Source organism: Melanerpes formicivorus, unplaced genomic scaffold (genome assembly GCF_026170545.1).
Source record: "Melanerpes formicivorus ecotype bairdi unplaced genomic scaffold, bMelFor1.0.p_v2 SCAF_1, whole genome shotgun sequence".
Classification (NCBI taxonomy): domain Eukaryota; kingdom Metazoa; phylum Chordata; class Aves; order Piciformes; family Picidae; genus Melanerpes; species Melanerpes formicivorus.
The window spans coordinates 40,760,412-40,783,177 of record NW_027142353.1 but is presented as its reverse complement, the minus strand read 5'-3'; the positions used below and the strand labels follow the sequence as shown (position 1 = coordinate 40,783,177).

Genomic DNA, 22,766 nt, shown 5'->3' with positions numbered 1-22,766 from the left:
CAGGCAACGCATACCCCCAGCCCAGCTTCAAATCCCCTCCCAGCCCCAAGACAAGACATGACCAGCATCCCCAACTCCACGCCACTCCCCGACACCCCCCATGCCGCCCCCCCCCACCCCCCCGCATGCGCCGTAGCCAGTGCCGCCTTCCCCCTCTCGAAATCCCCGCGGGGGGCAAACTATCGCGAGAAGTCGCACGGAAGCATCGCGAGAAGTGCTCCTGACAGCGCGGCTGTAGCGGCGGGAGGCTCCGTGGCGCCCCGCGGAGGTGTTGCTCGATTCTCACATTTCTCCTCCGCCGCCGCGGCGGCCATGGCGGTACCCCTGGCCTCGCCGGGCCACCGCAGCCGCTTCGAGCAGGAGCAGGATCGGGCTGTCCGCGCGCTGGTGCGCAGCGTGACCGGCTTGCCCGAGGAGGAGCTGGGCGGCGGCCCGTTCCAGACGGCCGTGAATTTCGCTTGGTCCAACATCAGGTCAGCGCCCGCTACCCCCGCCCCGGGGAGAAACTCTGCGGCAGTGGCGGCCCCACGCTGTCCGTCAGCGAAGAGGCTGGGGACGTGCGAGCGGGTCTCTGTCCCGCCGGAGCCCACCAGCGTGGTCTGAGGGCCTGTGCTGTGGTGTGACTCGCCCGGCAGCCGCTGCCACCTGCTCTGCTTCATATAAGGAGGGTTCCTTGTGGCTACTGGGGTGTGGTACAGGGCCATGGCCTGCCGTACCCTCTGGGCATGGTGTCAGGGGAAGCGTTGGGAGCCGTTTGCGAGTCTCTGTCAGAGGGACAGTGGCTGTTAACTCTGTCAGGTTTAAATCTCTGTCTTCTAGGGCTTTTCTTCTGCTCTGGCAAAAGGTACCTTTCGAGATCTGAAATTTGTTTGTTGGAGGGAATGAAGTAGTCCTTCTGTGAAAATAGGCAATAAAGAAAACTTCACCAAACTTAAGATAAAGCTGCTGGCCAAGAACACCGTGCTGCTTGAAAGAAAGGTTACCAAGCCTGCAGGAGATAATGTTTGACATTATTTGAGTTTGTCACAAACATGGTCTTTATTAACCTGGAATGCATATTATATCTCCCTTTAATCCTGTTAACTCCCATCTAAACTGTTCTTACCAAAGTTGTACACACTTCTTTTTCACTTATCACATTTACCATCTCAGTGTCTGCTGACAATTTTAACGATCTATGTCCAGTTTCCCATATTGTCAGTAACCACTGCCTCATTGGAGTTATGAGTACATGCCTAACTTCATGCAGCAAATACCTAATCCATATAAAGTCAATGCTTCTTATATTATTTTATTATTTATTATTTTATTATTTTATTTATTTATTTATTATTGCAGATGTTAGTCAATTAGAGGGTAGAAAGGCTCTGCAGAGGGACCTCGACCGACTGGACAGATGGGCAGAGTCCAATGGGATGGCTTTCAACAAGTCCAAGTGCCGAGTGCTGCACTTTGGCTACGGCAATCCCATGCAGAGCTATAGGCTGGGGTCGGAGTGGCTGGAGAGCTCCCAGACAGAGAGGGACCTGGGTGTGCTGATCGACAGCCACCTGAATATGAGCCAGCAGTGTGCTCAGGTGGCCAGGAGGGCCAATAGCATTCTGGCCTGCATTAGGAATAGTGTGGCCACCAGGAGCAGGGAGGTCATAGTGCCCCTGTACTCTGCTCTGGTTAGGCCGCACCTTGAGTACTGTGTCCAGTTCTGGGCTCCTCAGTTTAAGAAGGACATTGAGACACTTGAGCGTGTCCAGAGAAGGGCAACAAGGCTGGTGAGAGGCCTTGAACACAAGCCCTATGAGGAGAGGCTGAGGGAGCTGGGATTGTTTAGCCTGGAGAAGAGGAGGCTCAGGGGTGACCTTATTGCTGTCTACAACTACCTGAAGGGTGGTTGTAGCCAGGAGGGAGTTGGCCTCTTCTCCCAGGCAACCAGCACCAGAACAAGGGGACACAGTCTCAAGCTGCGCCAGGGGAGGTTCAGACTCGAGGTGAGGAGGAAGTTCTTCACCGAGCGAGTCATTCGGCATTGGAATGGGTTGCCCAGGGAGGTGGTTGAGTCATCGACCCTGGAGGCGTTCAAGGGGAGATTGGACGTGGCACTTGGTGCCATGGTCTAGTCATGGGGTCTGCGGTGTCAGGTTGGACTCGATGATCCTCGAGGTCCTTTCCAACCTAGGTGATACTGTGATACTGTGATTTTATACTGTTTAAATCAAATTCTTGAGTTGAGCTATATCATAATTGCATTGCATCAAGTCTGGTTGTGAATCCTAACTACTAATAGGTTCAAATAAGATTATTTTAATAACCAAATACCCACTGACCAACAGTAAAGGTGGGTCTGAGGTGTGGGAGACCTAGGTATGAACCAGCGTTTTGAAAAGCTTAGTTTATTGTTGAGTTCTGAGGAAGCTTGTTATATTCGTTGGGAGTGCAAGAATATGGAGTTAGTAATTGCTGTCTCCCTATTCCATGTAATGCATAATAGGATTGCATTTACTGGCTTTGCAGCTCCATAAAAATAGATGCTTTTAGTAGTCCTTATTCTGAGTCTGCAGGTTCATAATGGTAGCAAGGTTTCTTGAGCCAGGTAAATATAAGCTGTCTTCCATCTCTTCCCTCTGTTTTGGTCACCCAGTTGTTTGTGTAGCTGTGTACTGTTTTAGACTGGGGAATTGTTGGCTTGGAAAGAAATTGGAGTGATGCACAACAGACAGAGCTGAAAACAGAACCTCTGTTTAGTTCCAAGTTTTTGAAACTTGTGGTTTGTGTTAGTAGATCTGGTGGTGTTTCTGTGCTGTAGTTCTGAATTAATCTGTTTCTTTCCATACATCTTCCATTCATGATGTTTCTAACTGGCCGAAAAAAATGTTACTTTTTATGCATGTATGTGCTAATGTTAGGGTCATTAACTAAAGCTTTAAGTAGTAGACTAAAGGAATTTCACTAATATCTTCCCTCCAGCTTAGTTGTTCTTGTCATAGAATTATTAAGGTTGGAAAAGGCATTTAAGTCCAACCATAACCCAACTTCCATGACCACTAAACTATATCCTGAAGTGCCACATCTACACACTTCTTGAATACCTTCAGGGATGGTGACTCCACCTGGGCAGCCTGTTCCATGCCTCACCACTCTTACAGTAAAGAAATTTTCCCTCATATCCAATCTAAACCTAAGAGGAAGTTCTTTACTATGAGGGTAGTGAAATAATGGGACAGGTTGCCGAAAGAGCTGGTGGAGGAGGGCCTTACCCTGGAGATGTTCAAGGTCAGGCTTGATGGGGCTCTGAGCAGCCTGATCTAGTTAGAGATGTCCCTCCTCACTGCAGGAGGGTTGGACAAGATAACTTTTGAGGGTCCCTTGCAACCCAATGCATACTATGATTCTTGATTTGATTTTCATATTGCTGTCTTTCCAGTCTGTTTTTCTAAATCTTCCAGTTCTTGTACCTTGCCATTTTCCATTTGGACTAATGATTCCCCATGTAAGCTAATCACAGGATCACAGTATCACCAAGGTTGGAAGAGACCTCAAAGATCATCAAGTCCAACCTGTCACCACAGACCTCATGACTAGACCATGGCACCAAGTGCCACATCCAATCCCCTCTTGAACACCTCCAGGGATGGTGACCCCACCACCTCCCTGGGCAGCACATTCCAATGGCGAATGACTCTCTCAGTGAAGAACTTTCTCCTCACCTCTTGCCTAAACTTCCCCTGGCACAGCTTGAGACTGTGTCCTCTTGTTCTGGTGCTGGTTGCCTGGGAGAAGAGACCAACCCCTTCCTGGCTACAACCACCTTTCAGGTAGTTGCAGAGGGCAATGAGGTCTCCCCTCAGCCGCCTCTTCTCCAGGCTAAGCAATCCCAGCTCCCTCAGCCTCTCCTCAGAAGGCTTGGGCTCCTGGGAGACAACAAAGTTCCCTATGAGTTGGGTCTGGCCGACATATGGGGCCCACTGTTCCCCTCAGGAGGGAATCACCAATAACAATTACCCTCCTCTTTTTTTTGAGGGAGCAGGTCCTGATGCTGCTTAACCTTAGGCTGCTATGCCTTAGGCTGTTTAACCTTAGGCTGTTTAGCCTCAGGGAGAACCCCAGATGGTGTGTCCTCCGGCATCAGGATCACCTCACCCTCGATCTCCAGTGCCCTGTACCTGTTTTCCAAGAGCAGCGGGGAAGGTGAGGGGAGGCAAGGAGGTTTTACTTTGTGTCTTTTCAGAGGAACCTGCGTCCATTCCCCTCTTCTTTTTGAATAACCAGCCTCTGCTGGGGGAGTCTGCAGAGCCTGCTTACTCTGGTTCATCTCTTTCCTCCTCTGGATCATCTCTTTCCTCCTCTCGTTCATCTCTTTCCTACATTCCCTTACATCTCTAAGACTAGCAACCTCGTCCTTCAGTCTGGCCACCAGGTTAAGCAGATAGTCAATCTGCTCACACCTTATGCAAGAGTTGCCCCCTCTACCCTGCATCTCAAGTGCCAGGCTACAGCATTCTCTGCAGCCAGATGTCTGGACACCTGCCTCTTGCTTATGACACCTACCTACCTGCTTATATTCCCCCTCAGTCTGAGTTGAGACTGATTCTTTAAAGGAGTTATTGCAATGAGTTACCAGCATGCCTAGCCCTGCCCACGGGACCTACTGGACAAAGTTTTAGAAAAAGTGCAGCGGCGCGCACGTCCGAGCGAGAACACGGGCTGAAACGGAAGCTGCCCCCGGCTTTTAAAAGTGCTGCGGCCGGTAATGTAGGGAGCCCGAGCAATCCCGAGCAGCAACCACGTGGAGAAACAGCAGCACCGAATCCAGCCGAGTGCCGAGGTGCTGCATGGGTCCCGCCGTTCCCATAGATTGAAAATAAAGCAGTTAGTCCTTCTCCGAGGCTCCTGGTCACGGTGTGTTCCCCAGAGAGCACAGGGGCTGAAAAAAATAATGTACCTCATGTATGTTTGAGTCAGCTTTATTTTCTTCTTTAGTTAAGCTTCCTTTGAAAACATACACTAATACAGATTTCCTGCACAGGTTTCACCGTTTTCTTGATGTGAACAGTCAAAAAGTGGAGAGGACAATAGAAGGGTAGGTTTTGTGCTTATGGGTTGATAATGGGTTAGTTAACTTTATTGGAAGCATTTTTCTGATACTATTTTTGTTATTAGAATACATGAAAAATTGATAGTTCATTCTGACCTTGGAAAAGCTGCAAGCTGGAAAAGACTGACAGAAAAATTTCTGAACTTGCCACTCCCTAGTGTTGAAGAAACAAAGGTATGCATGGTGCAATTTCCTTACTCTTTGTTTTCCCAGCACTTTTATGTTTGTACTGACAATAGGAACTAGTGTTGGAAATTCAGGTGACTGAAATGGGGTTTCCAGTTGCAGTTCAGGTTGTGAATTTTCAGGGTTGTCTGCTTTAGTTTTTCCATTTAATTTAGAAATGTGGTTATTACCTTGCCAGGGCTTCCCCATCACATTGCAGAGCAGATGATTATACAAAGGTTGTAGTTAGAATCTATCTGAATCTAGCTAGATTCCTGTCTGTTCTTGAAACAACAGTGAACTGAGAAGTTCTTGCTCTTTGCCATTTTTTTTACCTAAAATTCTGCCCATTGGGACATTTTGATTTTAATATTTCCGTTGGGACATTTTAATATTTCCAAATGGTGTGCTCCTGCCTATGGTGGGTTGAAATTTTCCCCCAGCATTAACTTTCAGCCAGACCAACTCAGTTAGAAGCAAATGAAACTGTATTTACAAGTAAAAACTGCACTCCACAATGGTATGCAATGAATATGTATAAAATATACAGTATTTACAATATTATACAGATATTTACAATTAGCAAACAATACAAAACCCTCCTTGGTCCAAAAGACCAGGAAAGCTGTCCAACTGCCCCCCCCACCCCCCATCCCTGAGAGAGAGAAGCAGAGAGAGAAGCAGCAGGTTAGACTTATCCAAGGCCAGCCAAAAGGATGTTGTCTCTCCCAAGCGAAGCAAAACAGCCAGAGATCAGAAGAGAATAGAAAAAGGAATGGGAAGAATTGTTACGGTATAGCTCCTCTTATCCCAGACATTTATCCAATGAATTTGCTTTCCTTTTTACACCCAATAGTGATTTATTTATATTTTTCTAATTTTCTGCTCAAAATCTGTAACTAAATTTTAAAGGCATAGCCTAAAACCACCACACTGCCCTTTAGCTTCTTTATTGAGACTGCGTATATGATACACTGTATGAAATCAGTTCAGGGTAAGGACTGGATGGGTATAGCAAAAGTTGTATTACTGAGACACTTAACAGTCTGGTAGCTTAAGGATGAATTTGATCTTTGAAAACAAAGTTCCTGCTACTGGGAAATAAAAGTTTGTGAGTTAAGAGGTCATGTTCTATATACTGATACTATTTAACAGATCTGTGTGTCTGATTTTACTTTGCACTATTTTAGGTTTCCTCTCATTTGTGGGGAAAACCCTGGAACCCTCGCTAGCTTAAACACGCTTGTTCTCTCTGGATTTTAAGTACCTTTAATTCTGTTTGTTTTTAGAGTCCTATAAAATAAAAAAAATAAACAACAGAAGCCCAAGCAAAGATTTAATATTTGAATGTTTCAAGTGTCCTAAGACTTGAAAGAACCTTTTATTTTTCTTATGAAAATTCAGTTGGGCTATAGCTGGAGATAGATAATATCTCATATTTGAGGTGTTAAACTGCATTTCATTTTTAGCAGTGGCAAGTAACAGGCAAGACTGAGTATTTGTCAGTTTTATGACTGGTAGATAAAGCGCTAGCACCAAATGTGTGATTCTGTTAACAACCTACTGGTGTTCTTTGACAAACTCCTGTAGAGTAAGCAATGTTCAGTAGGGACATATTACGTTCCATCTATACTAGATGAGTATGATTGTGCTTTGTCAGAAATTGGGCATTTATTATTTGTTTAAAAATAAGAGTGGATCTGATTCCCTGACAGCTTTGGGAACACTTTGTGTGTGTATGTCAAAGTATATAGGATGTAGATAGCAGAATCTCATCTACTGAAGATCTTTGGAAAGTTAAAATCAGGCCAAAGAAAACCCTTATTTTGGTAAGAAATGGTTGGGTTGTAAGCAGATATTAGGGAATAGACCATAACACAAATCTCTGCAGCAGAGTAGTGTTGGTGCAGTATTCTAACCGGATGGAAGGAAGGCCTCTGTTTCACAACTGTATTAGTGTATTAGTATTGGAGTTAAAGGTGCATTCTTAATGCTTTTAGTTGATTTTCAGGTAAGGGAAGATAATATGAACATAGTCTTAATGTCAAAAATCTTCATGTAATCACAGAATTGTCAGGATTGTAAGGGACCCCAAGGATCACGTAGTTCCAACCCCCTTGCCATGGGCAGGGACACCTTCCACTAGATCAGGTTGCCCAGAGCACATCCAGCCTGGCCTTACAAACATCCAGGGATGGGGCTTCCACCATCTCCCTGGGCACCCTGTTCCAGTGTCTCACCACCCTCATGGTGAAGAACTTCCTAACGTCTAATCTAAATCTCCCCTCCTTTAGCTTGGATCCATTCCCCCTAGTCCTGTCACTACCCAAGCCACTAAAAAGTCCCTCACCAACTTTCTTGTAGGTCCCCTTCAGATATTGGAAAGCCACGATAAGGTCTCCTCAGAGCCTTCTTTTCTCCAGACTGAACAATCTCAACTCTTTCAGCCTGTCCTCATAGCAGATGTGCTTTAGCCCTCTGATCATCCTTGTGGCCCTTCTCTGGACACATTTCAGCATGTCCATATCTTCTAATAGGGATTCCAGAACTGTACACAGTACTCCAGGGAGGGTCTCATGAGAATGGTGTTGAGGAGGAGAATCACCTCCCTCAACCTGCTGGCCACACTTTTCTTGATGCAGCCCAGTGTATGGTTGGCTTTCTGGGCTGCAAGTGTACACTGGTGGCTCATGTTGAACTTCTCATCCACTAGCACCCCCAAGTCTTTTTCTTCAGGGCTGCTCTCAAGCCAGTCATCACTGCCCAGCCTATATAAGTGCCTGAAATTGCCCTACCTAGATGTAGGACCCTGCACTTGGTCTTGTTGAACCTCATGAGTTTGGCTTGTGCCCTCCTCTCCAGCCTGTCAAGGTCCCTCTGGATGCCATCCCTTCCCTCCAGTGTGTCTGCTTCACCACACAGCTTGGTGTCATTGGCAAACTTGCTGAGGGTGCACTCAGTGCCACTCAATTTAATTTCATTTCAGCCTCTATTTGAAATAATCTTCTGTATGAATAAAAGAATGAAGACGTGGTTTCCTGTGGGCCCATTACCTGTGTCATTTTGCTGAATGTAGCTGTCCATTACCCCTTGTCCTGTAGCAAGTTTGTACTTTTATAGTACCAGAGTTCCTCTGATTTTTTCTCAATATTCACAGATTGTCAGATCAGTAAGAGGCATTTTATAGTAAGGCTACTTTTGAAGTATTTGTATATTGCTTGGCTAATTAGGAGGCAAAGGAGAGCCAGTAATGTTCAATGTTGCAGATGTTCCTTTTGTAGTTCAGGACCAGGAAATGAAAACTGGTGTGGAGAATGCCTGCAGATAGGCTGAGTTTGTTCCTAACTAAAACATTTTTAGGCTGCTTATTGACTTGTCTTTTTTAATGTGTTTTAAAGACAGATGCACACTATTCCATACTGTCTCTTCTGTTGTGTTTGTCTGATTCTCCATCCAACACCACCTATGTGGAAAAACCAAGAGACAAAGAAGTAGGTAAGTTTACAAGATGTAATGAAAGATGGAATCTGAAAAGGACATTTTCACTCTCCATTTTATTACCTCATTCATACTGAAGTGCTTTATTGATTGCCTTTTTATGATTTATAGCATGCAAATCTTTCCTACCCCTATTTATGTTATCTCTCCTAATTAATTTTTCCAGCCACCCTTGTACCTTGAGAAATCTTTTTGCCTTGTACCACTGTTACTTGCAAGCATTCTCTGCCGATTCAGCAGTGCTTACATGCTTAAAAACAGATGAGTTTGTGTCCTCAGACTGTCTTGTACCTCCATAGGAGGTGTGTTGAAACAGCTGTGGTGATGTAAATTCTTGTGTTCCCTCTGTAGTCAAGGAAAGGGAGATACCTTTAAAGGTTTCCAGAGGGCAATCCCAGCTACCTGCTTTCTAGTGTAGGACTATTATGCTCAGTGCCTAAAAATGAGGCTTACGCTTAAGTTTGAGTGGATACCATCCCCCATTTGTTTACAGTGTTGTATCATAGAGTGAAAGAAGAATATTTCAGACTAACTAAAGAAAATCTTGCATCTTAAGATTCCTTTTTGAATGATCTCTGCACATTCCCTCGGCGGTGTTTTGAATGCACTTTCAGCCCATTCCAGGAATGTGAATATGAAGAGGTTATCTCAAACAACACTAATTACAGTTGAGTAAGCTTCATGTTTAAGATATAATATATTGTAAGTGTGATTTTTATTTTAAAAGTATTACATAACACATCATGGATATGTGTTGTCTTTTTCAGAGTATGACAGTTCTTGCTTTATGTTGTATGCAGTCCGAGATCCTTGTGCATATGTAAATTGTACATTTAGAATGTTTCCACCCAGCTAAATGGAACTAGTCACAATAAGTGATGTTGCATGTTTTACTGGGATTGGTGTTTAGGGTAATGTAACATTGCACAGGTAAATGTGCTGATGGTACACTATGTTGCATATTTTGAGTGTATACGCAACAAAATTGAGAATTAATGAATAAGGAATATATGTGGTTGATATGTCACCATTTACATGTCTGAAAATGTGTAGCCTTGTTAAAGGAACAGTGGTGTAACCTTAAGTGGAAGGGAGTGCTCTTTGGTTTAGATCTAGGGTAACAACATGGTTTTAGCTTTGGAAATGTTTTTAGAGGAAAAGAAAATCACAGTCATATAATACTTACAATTTTTACATTTATACCTCTCTTAGAAAAGGAAGAAGAATTTGATTGGGGAAAGTATTTGATGGAAGGAGAAGAAATTTACTTTGGCCCTGGTGTAGAAACACCAGTAAGTAACTTCTTAAAGTAAAAAAACCCAACTGTATAAACTGGTTTGGAGTATGTTGGAGACCTGATTGGTATGGTCTGTGTGATTCAGCTCTGTTGCTTCTTACTTCATAGCAAGTAATGTATTCAGACTCAGGTAGAGTTACAGTAAAACAAATTTCTTCTTCATGATGTTTTGACTTAATCCTTTAATTAAACTGGTTCCTTTCGCTGATCGCTTCCTACTCCTAATCAGAACTTCTTGTAATTGTGATCTCCAGTTTTCTCATTTTTCTGGCTATTAATGTTATGTATAACTTAAACCCATCTCTGTTGGATGGTTTAGTTAGTCTTAGTGCCCTGAATTTACTTTATAGTGACAGAAAGAACAAAACAGTTTATGTTGTACTTCTCTGGTCAAATAGGAAGTGAGTATAGATCTATCTGTTATGTTATACTGAAATGCACTGGGCTTTGTTGCGCTTCATAGGATTGGTCTGAAGAAAGTGAAGAGGAGGAAGATACTCAGCCTTTAAGCAGGGAGGACTCTGGTATTCAAGTGGACAGAACGCCTTTAGAAGACCAAGATCCAAATAAGAAAGCAGTACCTAATGTTTCCTGGAAAGGTTAGAATAAGCTTAATTCTTATGGTGTGTTCATACATACTCAAATTCAGCAAGCTAATGCAGCTTAACTTATTATTTGTTAATGAGGTATTATGTTTTAGACTTGTAGTTTTAAGGTGCACTACTGTTTTATATTTTTAACAGTAAAGCAGTATGGAAGCTTTGATCTGATGTCTGCTGATGCTGATGGAGAAGTCTGTCCTTGTAGAAATGTACATGGATATTCCAATGTAGCATGTAGTTTTATAAATATAATGCATTATTATTAAGTTTCAAAATGATGACACAATTTGCTTGACGACAGAAACATTTGACTTGGTTCTGTGTTGAAAGCATAAAAAAAAAAACCCAAACAATTTTATGTAATTAAAATACTAGTGGCTTAGACTTGAATATTAACTTTTGCATACAATGTTGTTGTGTGCAAGATACCTTGTATAAGAAGATTGCATAATAATCATATGTTGTATAAGTAGTAGCTCTCTAACTGAGATTAGATACAATTTTCATGGTAACCACACTTAAAGAAAAAAATCCACATTTTTATGTCATGTACTAAATGCATAGTCAAAAGGAACATAGTGACAATGTTGGTGATATTTGACAGTTTGTCTAAGTCAGCTTGGTTTTGTCTATAACATTTGAGAATTACTGGAGACCAAAGCAGACTTTCTGAAGAAAAACTGAAAACTACCTAAATCTCCCAAGTTAATTTTTTAGTATTTTTGTAATTTTGAGGAGATGAAACATTTCTAAGAAGATTAGTTTGTGCACAGTGGATGCGAATGCAGTGAAGTGTAAATAGTTGTGAGTTGTAACTTACATGGAAAGATTGGTGATGCAGCAGCTGAGAGGACAGGCTCATTAATAACTTTTTCCTGGGTGATCCATGATGCTGCAGCTGAGCGGATAGGCTTATTAATAGCTTTCCCCTGGGTTTTGTAAGCGTTTCCTGAATAAATAAAAACACCCCACTGACTGCCATGTGTTTTCACAGTTGGCGAAGCTGATGCTCGCAGCTGGCTGGAGCAGCATGTCGTTCCTCAGTACTGGACAGGAAGAGCTCCTCGTTTCTCTCATAGTTTGCACTTGCATTCCAACCTGGCTGCAGTCTGGTAAGAAAACAGTGTCACTTATGTATTTTATACTGGCATGTAAACCTAAATAATCACTTTATTAAGCATCCTCACTGTAGAAGCATAAAGATACTATAGTTATTACTGATTTAATTAAAAACAGAATTTAAAGGCTATGAATTAATAAGATAAACAAGCTATTTTTTTCTGTTCATACATTTATTTTATTTTTATTGTATTTGTCTATCAGAGAGAGATATTTCATTTTTCAAAGAAGCAAATTTTATTGTTGAATTTTGTTTGCTACGACTCTTACAAAAGTCTCTGAGGAACTAATAGAAGTGGGTTGTAAATGGTCCTGGAAACTAGAAGTTCCCTAAAGCCTAACTTTTTATTTGGTTTTGGTGCCTCTCTTAAAAATTTACTCTTAAACACAGATTTTGTGTGGGAAAGGAACATAAAGTACATTATCATGTTCCACTGTGATTTTAGAAAGAAAATTAGAAGGAAGTTCAATTAAGAAAAAAAACCCAACCCTGAATCTTCCCTCTGTCCCAAATTCTGATGAATCAGTATTGCATTAATACAGATCATTAGATTTGTCTTCAGTTCCTTAATTTGATAAATTTCTTCATCAAGGTGTTAAATTTATTTTAGTGTTGATTGGTTTTCTAGCCAATTATGAATGAAAATTTACAGTGAATGTTAGGAAAACAGTAACATAAAGCAGTGCTGTTGCAACATGTTACATATATGTATGATAAACAACCAGTCTTACTTCATTTGAGTTTTTAAATTTTGAATGTGATTACCTAAGTTTTGCCACTGATGATACTAATGAGTCAAAATGCTGCAGGTACCATTAATTATTCTGTACTTTGCTAAAATGTTAAAAATACTGTGGAAGCATCCTGGCCTGCATTAGGAATAGTGTGGCCAGCAGGAGCAGGGAGGTCATAGTGCCCCTGTACTCTGCTCTGGTTAGGCCGCACCTTGAGTCCTGTGTCCAGTTCTGGGCCCCTCAGTTTAAGATGGACATCGAAACACTTGAGCGTGTCCAGAGAAGGGCAACAAGGCTGGTGATAGGCCTTGAACACAAGCCCTATGAGGAGAGGCTGAGGGAGCTGGGATTGTTTAGCCTGGAGAAGAGGAGGCTCAGGGGTGACCTCATTGCCCTCTACAGCTACCTGAAGGGTGGTTGTAGCCAGGAGGGGGTTGGCCTCTTCTCCCAGGCAACCAGCACCAGAACAAGGGGACACAGTCTCAAGCTGCGCCAGGGGAGGTTCAGACTCGAGGTGAGGAGGAAGTTCTTCACCGAGCGAGTCATCCGGCATTGGAACGGGTTGCCCAGGGAGGTGGTTGAGTCATCGACCCTGGAGGCATTCAAGGGGAGATTGGACGTGGCACTTGGTGCCATGGTGTAGTCATGGGGTCTGTGTTGATAGGTTGGACTCGATGATCCCCGAGGTCCTTTCCAACCTAAGTGATACTGTGATACTGTGATACTGTTTACAAAGCATTGCATAACTTGGCATCATAGGGGAAGGTTGTGAAAGTTTTAATTTCTTAAGTAAACTTGGGTTAAAGTGAATTTCTTGTATGGGTTAGGGAAATGAATATTTTACTTTTTAGCATGGTATTTTTACAGTGACTCTATACATTTTCACATCACTGTATGTGAAATAATGAAATAATCAAGGATCAAGAATTTAAAAAAAACCACGAACCAACCCAAACCAAGAAAAACCCCAAACAATAAAACCCAGAACAATCCAGACTCACTGCTTCAAGTATTTGAATGCTTTCCATAGTATTTTGCTTAACAATATGAAAACAAGCTCTGCTTTTGCTTGTATACATAAAATGCCCCCATGAACATTGAATTTACCCAGATATAATTAGAATAAAACTGCACCTTAAGATGATCGCTTCACTTTGACTTTCAGACAATTCAGTTGTTATTTCAGTCATTAAATTGTTTCAATTTCCTTTCCAATAAGGGACCACCATTTGTATAGCAGTGATGCTTTATATGTGCCAGAAGAGAGAACACTAGTCACTGAAACTCAGGTTATCCGGGAAACTCTTTGGTAAGAGCAACATCAAAAAGCTTGCATTTTAACTCTTAGTATTTCTGTCAAGGAAATGAGAGATTTATCTTTGAAGTTGTGTCTGAAGAAAGAATTACTACTAAGGTTTTAGTTTACACTATCACTGGCAATAGAGATACTGCTTACGTGTGTTAACCACTCAGACTCACAAAGAAGAAAGTAGGGAGCTGCTTCTGTTATGTATTGGTTCCTTAAGTCTGTTAAGAGGAACCAGCTTGTTCTTAGCCTGCTCTTTAATACAGTGTCCAATTTTAGGAAATATATTTGAATCGTGCCATAGTTGGAAATACTGCAGCCTGAAAGGAATCATAGGTGATACTTACTTGATGCCAGTGTTTTATTGTTCTTGTTCTAGCAACAACTTACACTACAAATAGCATTGTAGTTGATCTGTGGTTCCTTTTTATTTGAAGAAAAGAAGCTTGTAGGCAAGGGAGAGTTAATTGTTTAATTATGAGTCCTTTAAGGGGGGAAGTTACTACTCTCTTTGTTTCTTTTCAAGGCTACTTTCAGGAGTGAAAAAGCTTTTTATATTTCAGCTGAATGACGGAAAAGTGACTGTGCGGAATGATATTATTGTAACTCATTTAACCCATGTAAGTTGTTTCTGAATCTCAGCTGAGTATATCTATCATTAGAAAGATGTAATTTTGAGGAATAGGAAGTTAAGCTACTTGTGGAAAAATCCCACTTCCACAATTGTGTTTTCACTAAATTAACAAAATCTGACAATAAAACTGAGTGGGCTGCTCCCATATCTGAGAATGCGGTGAAGTGATAGAGGTGGCAGAATTTTATTACTTTAATTCATATAAAGATTTCATTATTTAATTTTGGGGTTTGTGGCATAGAATTTTTCATTCAACGATTCTACGAAGTGTTTTCACTTTTCCAGAATTGCCTGAGATCTGTGTTGGAGCAGATAGCGGCATATGGTCAAGTTGTGTTTAGACTACAGAAGTTTATTGATGAAGTGATGGGTCACAGCCCGGAAAGCATAACACATGGAACAGTTTCCACTCCAAAGAAAACTACCGAAGCCCCATTCAGAACCTACCAAGCTTTTATGTGGGCCTTGTATAAATATTTCATTAGCTTTAAAGAAGAACTTACTGAAATTGAAAAATGCATAATCAACAAAGGTAAAGTGCAAGGGACATTTTACAAGAGGGGGGCACAGAAGGGAATTTTTGTAAGAGGGAAACATGAAAAACATCATGGAGATGCATTTCGAAACTGTGAAAGATGCCATGATGCATTTTAAAGCCTCATTAGTAATGCTGACAAAATCTGATTTTCTGGTGGCTGTGGTGGGTTGAAGTTTCCCCTCCAACATTAACCTTTGCCAGACCAGCTCAGTTAGAAGCAAATGAAGCTGTATTTACAAGCAAAATGTCCACTCTACAATGGAATGCAATTAATATGTACAAAATATATACTATTTACAATATAATAGAGATATTTACAGTTAATAAATAGCACAAGGACCCCCCTGGCCAAGGACCAGGGGAAGCTACTGGCTTCTCCCCACCTGCCTCTCCCCTTCCCCCGCTGTACAAAAGGGACAAGAGAAAGGAGCAGAGAAGTTAGGCTTAGCCAAGGTCAGCCAAGGCATGCACATTATCTTTTCTGAGCGAAGCACAAACAGCTGAGATCAGAAGTGAAAAGGGCGGAATTGTTATGGTACAGCTTGTCTTATTCCAGATATTTACCCAATGCACTTGTTTAGAATAATCGTTTGTTTTCCTTTTTACACCCAATAGTGATTTATTTATATTTTTCTAATTTTCTGCTCAAAATCTGTAACTCAGTTTTAAAGGCATAACCTAAAACCACCACACCTTTGTTTTTTTTTTTCCAGATAAAACAGTCACACTTTCAATAGTAATAGATAAGTTGGCTCCCCGACTGGCACAGTTGAAGGTACTTCACAAAGTTTTCAGCACAGGAGTAGCAGAAGTGCCACCTGACACTAGAAATGTTGTACGCGCATCTCATCTGCTTAATACTCTCTACAAGGCAATTCTTGAGTATGACAGTGTTGGAGAAGCATCTGAGCAAATGGTAGGAAAAACATTCCTTTCTTAATAGAACAGCATGCTAGAAAATTTAGTAACTTAAATTTTTAATGTGGCAAGGTATATTAGCCTTCAGCTACAGAGGGTTGAGGGCAAGTCTTATAGTCATAATGTATTACCGTTTTCTGACATCAGCCCACTCAACCTAGACAAAATCAGGTTTATGAAGAGATCAGCAGCAATGTGTTTTCAGGATTGAGAGGAGGAACTGTGAAGAATCAGAGGCTGGGAAGCTGTTCGGAAAGAGAGACCTTTGGAATAACTTTCCCTTTTATTTTCTTCAGCGTTTGGGTTTCTTACAGTAACTTGGTGATTATACTACTGAAAATGTAGTAGATGGCATAATGTCCTTTGTTTCCCATTTTGTAGGTTACAATACCAGAGAATGTTTTATGATGTAATGGGTTGAGGCAAACCCCCTCCCCACCACGTGCAGAAATAACGACTCAAACTACGACATATGACTATCCCCCTAACTGTTTTAAGAGATGTTACAGTGAAAATGAAAACAGCTGTTTGGGTCTAATTTTGATGACAAAAGTAACAAGACAAAGCATGCACAAGAAGGCATTAAAATACTAAGGCTGTAATGTTAAATTTAACATTTTATCTTCAAAAATCCTTAAGTGTAGCTAAGTGTCTTTTACAGATTATAATTAAACAATTCAGAGGTTAAGTTTTGCTATAGTGTTTCTAATGCTTACTATAAAAACATCCAGCCAGTTGTTTTGTTTTTTTTTTCCCTTTTAAATATAGGTGTCCCTTCTGTTCTCTCTGTGGGTTGAAACTGTGAGGCCATACTTACAGACAGTGGATGAGTGGATAGTCCATGGTAACTTGTTTGATCCTGCAAAAGAATTCATTATTCAGAGGTAGGAATGCTGATACTAGACACACACAATGCTGTGCCAGTATGAACACAAAACCTCCTGTAGAGCCTAGGAAGTAATGGGTGACAGTCACAGTAGGTTCTTCACATTTTTTATTTTACTGAAGTAGAATTAATTTCTAAACTCATGCTTTTGTAACTTGTCTCAAACTTCCTATTAATACAGTTAAGGAGCCCTGCCAGTTACTGCTCTGGAAAACAATTTTTTTATTTTGTTTGTTTTGTTTGGCATCAATAATAATCAGCAGTCTGACTCTTAGTGTCTTGACTTTTTTAAAAGCAATTAACCCTTTTACAAAACCAAGACATTTGCAAAAATTAAAAAAATTTACATTTTCATCCTGCTACTAATCCTGTAGTTGTTACAAATCAAATGCTATTTTGAAATAAAATAGTCATTGCTTCCAACTTGTAGTACAAGTTAATATGATGTCTTGAATTACATGCACATACTCTAAGTGTTATTTGATCTGTTATATTTTATTTCTATCTGTATGCTACTTTTTCCTGGTCCCTTTTTTGAGAGCTCAAAGTGTAAAGTGAATGTAGAAATTAGAATTTTGGCCTGCAGTTACAAAGCTGTTTCCCTATATCTGCCAAACTTAAGTGAACCTCTATGTATTAAAGCAGGCCACAGTGAGCAAGAGGGGAACAGCTCTAATACTACTCTAGTAAATGCTTTGGTCTTTGACATCCTTGACTTTTCTTTCTGTGGTTCTGTAGTTGTGCTGTCAGTGCTACCAACAGGTATGATTTTAACTTTTATGTATATTTGTACTTCATCTTAATTATCTGGTTTAGGCTGTTTTCCATCTGACTTCAGAAACCAAACTGTATTTATGATGTGGACAACACAAAAATGCAAAGAGAACTAAGAATTTAGTTTGATCTACTCTAGAATTTTTCATGTTTCTCAGTAGTATTTGCATCATTGTGGGTTTTAAATAAATCTGCAAGTCAATCACTAACCATTTTGTTATTAGGGATGCATGTCACTGTGAATAGAGTTAACTTTCAGGACAAAGTTAATAGTTACTCTGTTTGCCTTGGTTTGGGGATTTTTTTGTTTGTACAATTGTTTTATCTCCTGTGAGCTATAGCTATCATCCATTTTAGAGGTGTTTTGATAGTTTATGATAGGACAAGGGGTAATGGATGCAAACTACAGCACAGGAAGTTCCACCTCAATGTGAGGAAAAACTACTTTACTGTAAGTGTCACAGAACCCTCCAACAGGCTCCCCAGAGAACTTGTGGAGTCTCCTCTGGAGGCTTTCAAGACCTGTCTGGATGCATTCCTGTATGCTAGATTATATGGTCCTGCTCTGGCAGAGGGCTTGGACTCAAAAGATCTCCAGAAGTCCCTTCCAGTCTCTAACACCATGTGAATGACCTTAGTTTGTATAGTTTTGAAAGTACTTCTTGGCTATTCTGAGAGAAAGGCAAAGTGTAGAGCAAAGATGATAGGCATCTTTTAGCAATGAAGCTTTGTCTTTTGACAAAGGAAACACTCCTCCTAATTTTTTTTTTGCAGAAACAAAAATGTTCCAGTGAATCACAGAGACTTTTGGTATGCTACCTACACATTATACAGTGTGTCAGAGAAGACAGAGAATGAGGAGAAGATGAGTGATAATGCCAGTGCCAGTTCTGGCAGCGATCAGGCCCCTTCAAGCAGGCAACACACTATGGTCTCATTCCTGAAACCTGTGCTAAAGCAAATCATCATGGCTGGAAAATCCATGCAGTTGTTGAAGAATCTTCAATGCAAAGATGGCTCTTTACAGCAGGCTGCATCAAGAGGTGAGATGTCAGTTTGCAGACCCTTGTGCCTTAGCATATTTAACAGCATGGGTGCACTTTTATAATAGTGTTTCCCTGGTGTCCGAATGCCAGTGTCATGACTTGTAACTTCAGATCTGACTGAAAACTCTTCCAATGCAAACACGTGAGAAGAGCAAAGTGAATGAAAATTCAATGTTCCCTTTGCTTTTTGTGGCTTTACATTTTTCTTAAGCTTGTTTTCATGTACCTGCAAAATATATTTTTTTGTTTGTTGTGAAATAAAGGAAAACAGCGTGTATGTTCTAATAGTAAACTTTTATTTTAGCAAATAGTTGTTATTCTTTACTAAGCGGTTGAATAATTATGAGTTAGCATGTGGAACTTTCTATACCTTAAAAAGAAAGATTAATAATCTGATGAAATATATTTTGATATTTAGAATCTTTATCTTGAATGGTTGTAAAACATAGTACAGCAGTGTAGCCAATCTCCTTGAGGAAGCAAAAATAAAGTAGAGATGGTTACGTTATTTGGGAGACCGTCTAGGTTTATTTCCTCCTTCGGTGTGAGAATATAATTCATTCTAGTTAATACTGAAGGAGTGTTTCAGGTGCTAAGTACAAATTGCCTTTACACCTAAAGGAGGAAATTTTCCACCAGTCTCATAAATACTTTGTATTTCAGACACCCATTCAGGAATCCACTTGAGCATATGCCTGTCTTAGGCATAGAACTAGTCCTGATGTCTCAGCAATGCTTATTTAAATATGTATTCAAGTGTTTTTCTGAACAGTGGCCTAAATTTCTTTTTTTCCCCCCTTTTTTATTTTTTTTTTTTTTTCCCAAGTTAGCAAGTAAATTTTGGACTATGGAGCGCTTCTAGTTCAGATGATGATTTCTCTTAGAACAAAATCTTACTGTGGAATGTGTTGCCTGATTTAGATGCTGAACGAAAGAGTTTGTATACGCTCTTCTTGGAATCGGTGCAGTCCCGCCTGCGGCATGGGGAAGAGTCTGTTCCAGACATTATTACAGAACAGCAGGCCACAAAGCAGAGCCTGATAAAGATGCAGTCTATAGCAGAAAGGCATTTGGAACTGGATGATGTCCATGACCCACTGCTGGCTATTAATTTTGCCAGGTAAATGAATGATCTTCCTGTTGTCTTGTTAAGAGCAGTGTTCTATCTGGTGACATTGTGTAGAAATTACTGCTGCTGAAAGCAAGCACAGAATAAAGAGGAGTACCAACAGTCAGTGACAGAAGCTAAATTAGCACTATCTCTGTGCTTAGTTAAAGAAAAAACTTAAAATCACTGAAGAATCTGAGTAGCAGGTGTGAGTAACATCAGTTAGCACAGAAAGTGGGAGAAGTTTTCATCATAACAGACTTTTAGCAAGTGTTTTCATAGTGAATACTGTTGTAAAATCTAAACTGCTGAATGAGTTTGTTTGGAATTTGTACACAATACCTTTGATTTGCAGAAAGCATATTGTTTGAAGAATGTGGCTTCAGTGCTCTACTTAAATAATTTAACTTTTAAAAGCCTTCTAAAAATTCATGTTAATTGTATAAAAATTCTTCATTATTCATGATGAGGGAAGTCATGTAGCAATTATAAATGTAATGGAAACTAACAGAAAAGACACTCTGAAAATCTTACTTAATTTGTGATTGCAAACAAGAAAATAGCTATATATGTTCTGCCTAAACACTACTTGATGATTTATATGTTTTCTTTCCAGTCCTAGGAGGACTTTGTTTTAAAGAAATCATAATTAAAAGTAGATAAGACTCTATTACTTCCCTTGTTGATTTGGGCTATTTTATGTGTCAAAATTGATAGAGGAATTTAAAGTCTGACTCATACAGTCTGTCACAGCAATAATTGTTTAGAGCCAGGCATCCTCTTAAAATGGCTTCAGCTAGCAAGTACCTTATTACAAGTTAGTATAATAATTTGCTCCTTTCCGTGACAAAATAGTTAAACATAGATTGAAAATACTCTTTTCCCATGATGTAATATATCAGATAATATATAGGGGACCCCATATTTGAGGTGCCTCAAACCAGTTTCCTCTGTGTGTGTGACATTGAGGGTTTTTTTTTTTTGTTTGATTGGTGCACTTGGTTTCTTTAATTACCTCTTTCTCTTCTGGGACGTTCATTGGGCTGCTGTATGTGCACAGTGTAGTTTTTTTAAGTTTCGATGGTAATGAGTTTGTTTATTAAGCTGTATAGTGTTGGAACTTGATGATGCTTTTTCAGAATTATTCCTTGAGCAATTATGTTATTAGAGTATGCCTGCTTGTACAAAAACAATATGAAGGATCACTTAATAGACTGGATATGTATTATAGTTATGAACCAGCTTTTATTATTGCTGCACCACTTATTTTGGAGAAGAGGATCCAATTTTGATTAAAATTTTTGAAGGTATGACAGGTTTCTTTAATATATTGTATAAATTATGAACCTCCTGTAAGTAGTTTGCTTTATTTTGAAGGTTATATTTGGAACAGAGTGACTTTCACGAGAAGTTTACTGGTGGAGATGTTTGTGTGGATAGATCCTCAGAATCCGTGACCTGCCAGACTTTTGAACTGACATTGAGGTCTTGCCTTTATCCACATATAGATAAGCAATACTTGGAATGCTGTGGTAATCTAATGCAAACTTTAAAGAAGGATTATAGGTAAGAAAGTTTTCCCTTGAACACTAATTTAAATTGCCAATGGTATGTCATAGGCTAAAAGCAGGAATGTTATGTTGTGTTTCTACTATAAATTAATAATCAATACAATAAAATCATTATGGAGGTAAAGGGGGACCTAACAGAGAGGTGCTGATTGACAGCTGCCTAAACATGAGCCAGCAGTGTGCCCAGGTGCCCAAGAAGGCCAATGGCATCCTGGCCTGCATTAGGAATAGTGTGGCCAGCAGGAGCAGGGAAGTCATTGTGCCCCTGTACTCTGCACTGATTAGGCCACACCTTGAGTACTGTGTCCAGTTCTGGGCTCCTCAGTTTAAGAAGGACATCAAGACACTTGAACGTGTCCAGAGAAGGGCAACAAGGCTGGTGAGAGGCCTTGAACACAAGCCCTATGAGGAGAGGCTGAGGGAGCTGGGATTATTTAGCCTGGAGAAGAGGAGACTGAGGGGTGACCTTATTGCTGTCTACAACTACCTGAAAGGTGGTTGTAGCCAGGAAAGGGGTTGGTCTTTTCTCCCAGGCAACAGAACAAGGGGACACAGTCTCAAGCTGCGCCAGGGGAAGTTTAGGCTGGAGGTGAGGAGAAAGTTCTTCACTGAGAGAGAGTCATTAGTCATTGGAATGGGCTGCCCAGGGAGGTGGTGGAGTCACCATCCCTGGAGGTGTTCAAGAGGAGATTGGTCGTGGCACTTGGTGCCATGGTCTAGTCATGGGGTCTGTGGTGACAGGTTGGACTCGATGATCCTCGAGGTCTCTTCCAACCTTGCTGATACTGTGATCCTGTGATAGAATCTGGGGTGAAAACTTGTTCTGTCTTAACAGCAAAGCTATCATTTGTTTTCAGTGGATGTTCAATAGGGAAATTATTTTAAATAGTACTTTTAATAGTACGATCATTTGAAAGTGAAGACAAATTTTAAGAACACAGAATGTATTTGGTTGATATGAGATTCATTTATGATACCATAAAATATGTTTTTGAAAATGACCTGGCCTGTAAGACAGCTGAATACCATGACCATTTTTGTTGAAGTTAGTGGGTATGTTCAAGCTTACATGGAAAAACTTGCTTGTTTATTTTGTTTTATTTGAATGTATGTGAAAGCTGTCTTGAGAAGTAAACAAAAAAACTACTGTGGACTTCATCAAGTTTCTGTTCGATACTGTATTCTCATAATTAAGAGAATTAGGATTTTTGTTTCTGTAACAGTTCTGTTTGATTTCACTTGTATGATTAAGACTGAGAAAATGTGATATATTTTATCCTTTTCAGACTTGTAGAATATTTGCAGGCAATGAGAAACTTTTTCTTACTTGAAGCTGGAGATACCATGTATGACTTCTATACGTCTATTTTTGACAAAATTAGAGAAAAGGAAGCTTGGCAGAATGTTTCTTTCTTAAATGTTCAGCTTCAAGAAGCAGTTGGGCAACGCTATCCAGAGGACAGTTCAAGGTAAAGTAGGG

At 40.5% G+C, this 22,766-nt stretch overlaps 1 protein-coding gene across 3 annotated transcripts in view; it reads left to right on the top strand.

The window, feature by feature from the left end:
* Window positions 1–250: 250 nt before the first annotated feature.
* Window positions 251–22,766, top strand: part of TUBGCP5 (tubulin gamma complex component 5) — a 31,490-nt gene continuing 8,974 nt past the window's right edge. The window contains exons 1-17 of one of the 3 annotated variants that reach the window (XM_068140918.1): window positions 251–473; window positions 5,021–5,074; window positions 5,155–5,263; window positions 8,653–8,749; window positions 9,309–9,419; window positions 9,965–10,044; window positions 10,513–10,648; window positions 11,646–11,763; window positions 13,725–13,814; window positions 14,338–14,431; window positions 14,731–14,977; window positions 15,697–15,899; window positions 16,670–16,785; window positions 18,336–18,604; window positions 19,529–19,727; window positions 21,093–21,281; window positions 22,573–22,755. In XM_068140918.1, the coding sequence (XP_067997019.1) occupies window positions 313–473; window positions 5,021–5,074; window positions 5,155–5,263; window positions 8,653–8,749; window positions 9,309–9,419; window positions 9,965–10,044; window positions 10,513–10,648; window positions 11,646–11,763; window positions 13,725–13,814; window positions 14,338–14,431; window positions 14,731–14,977; window positions 15,697–15,899; window positions 16,670–16,785; window positions 18,336–18,604; window positions 19,529–19,727; window positions 21,093–21,281; window positions 22,573–22,755 (2,456 nt within the window). In that variant the 5' untranslated portion in view covers window positions 251–312. Of the gene's footprint in view, window positions 474–4,112; window positions 4,183–5,020; window positions 5,075–5,154; window positions 5,264–8,652; window positions 8,750–9,308; window positions 9,420–9,964; window positions 10,045–10,512; window positions 10,649–11,645; window positions 11,764–13,724; window positions 13,815–14,337; window positions 14,432–14,730; window positions 14,978–15,696; window positions 15,900–16,669; window positions 16,786–18,335; window positions 18,605–19,528; window positions 19,728–21,092; window positions 21,282–22,572; window positions 22,756–22,766 lie in introns of those variants that run through there. The other 2 variants (XM_068140927.1, XM_068140937.1) reach the window with 2 other exon arrangements.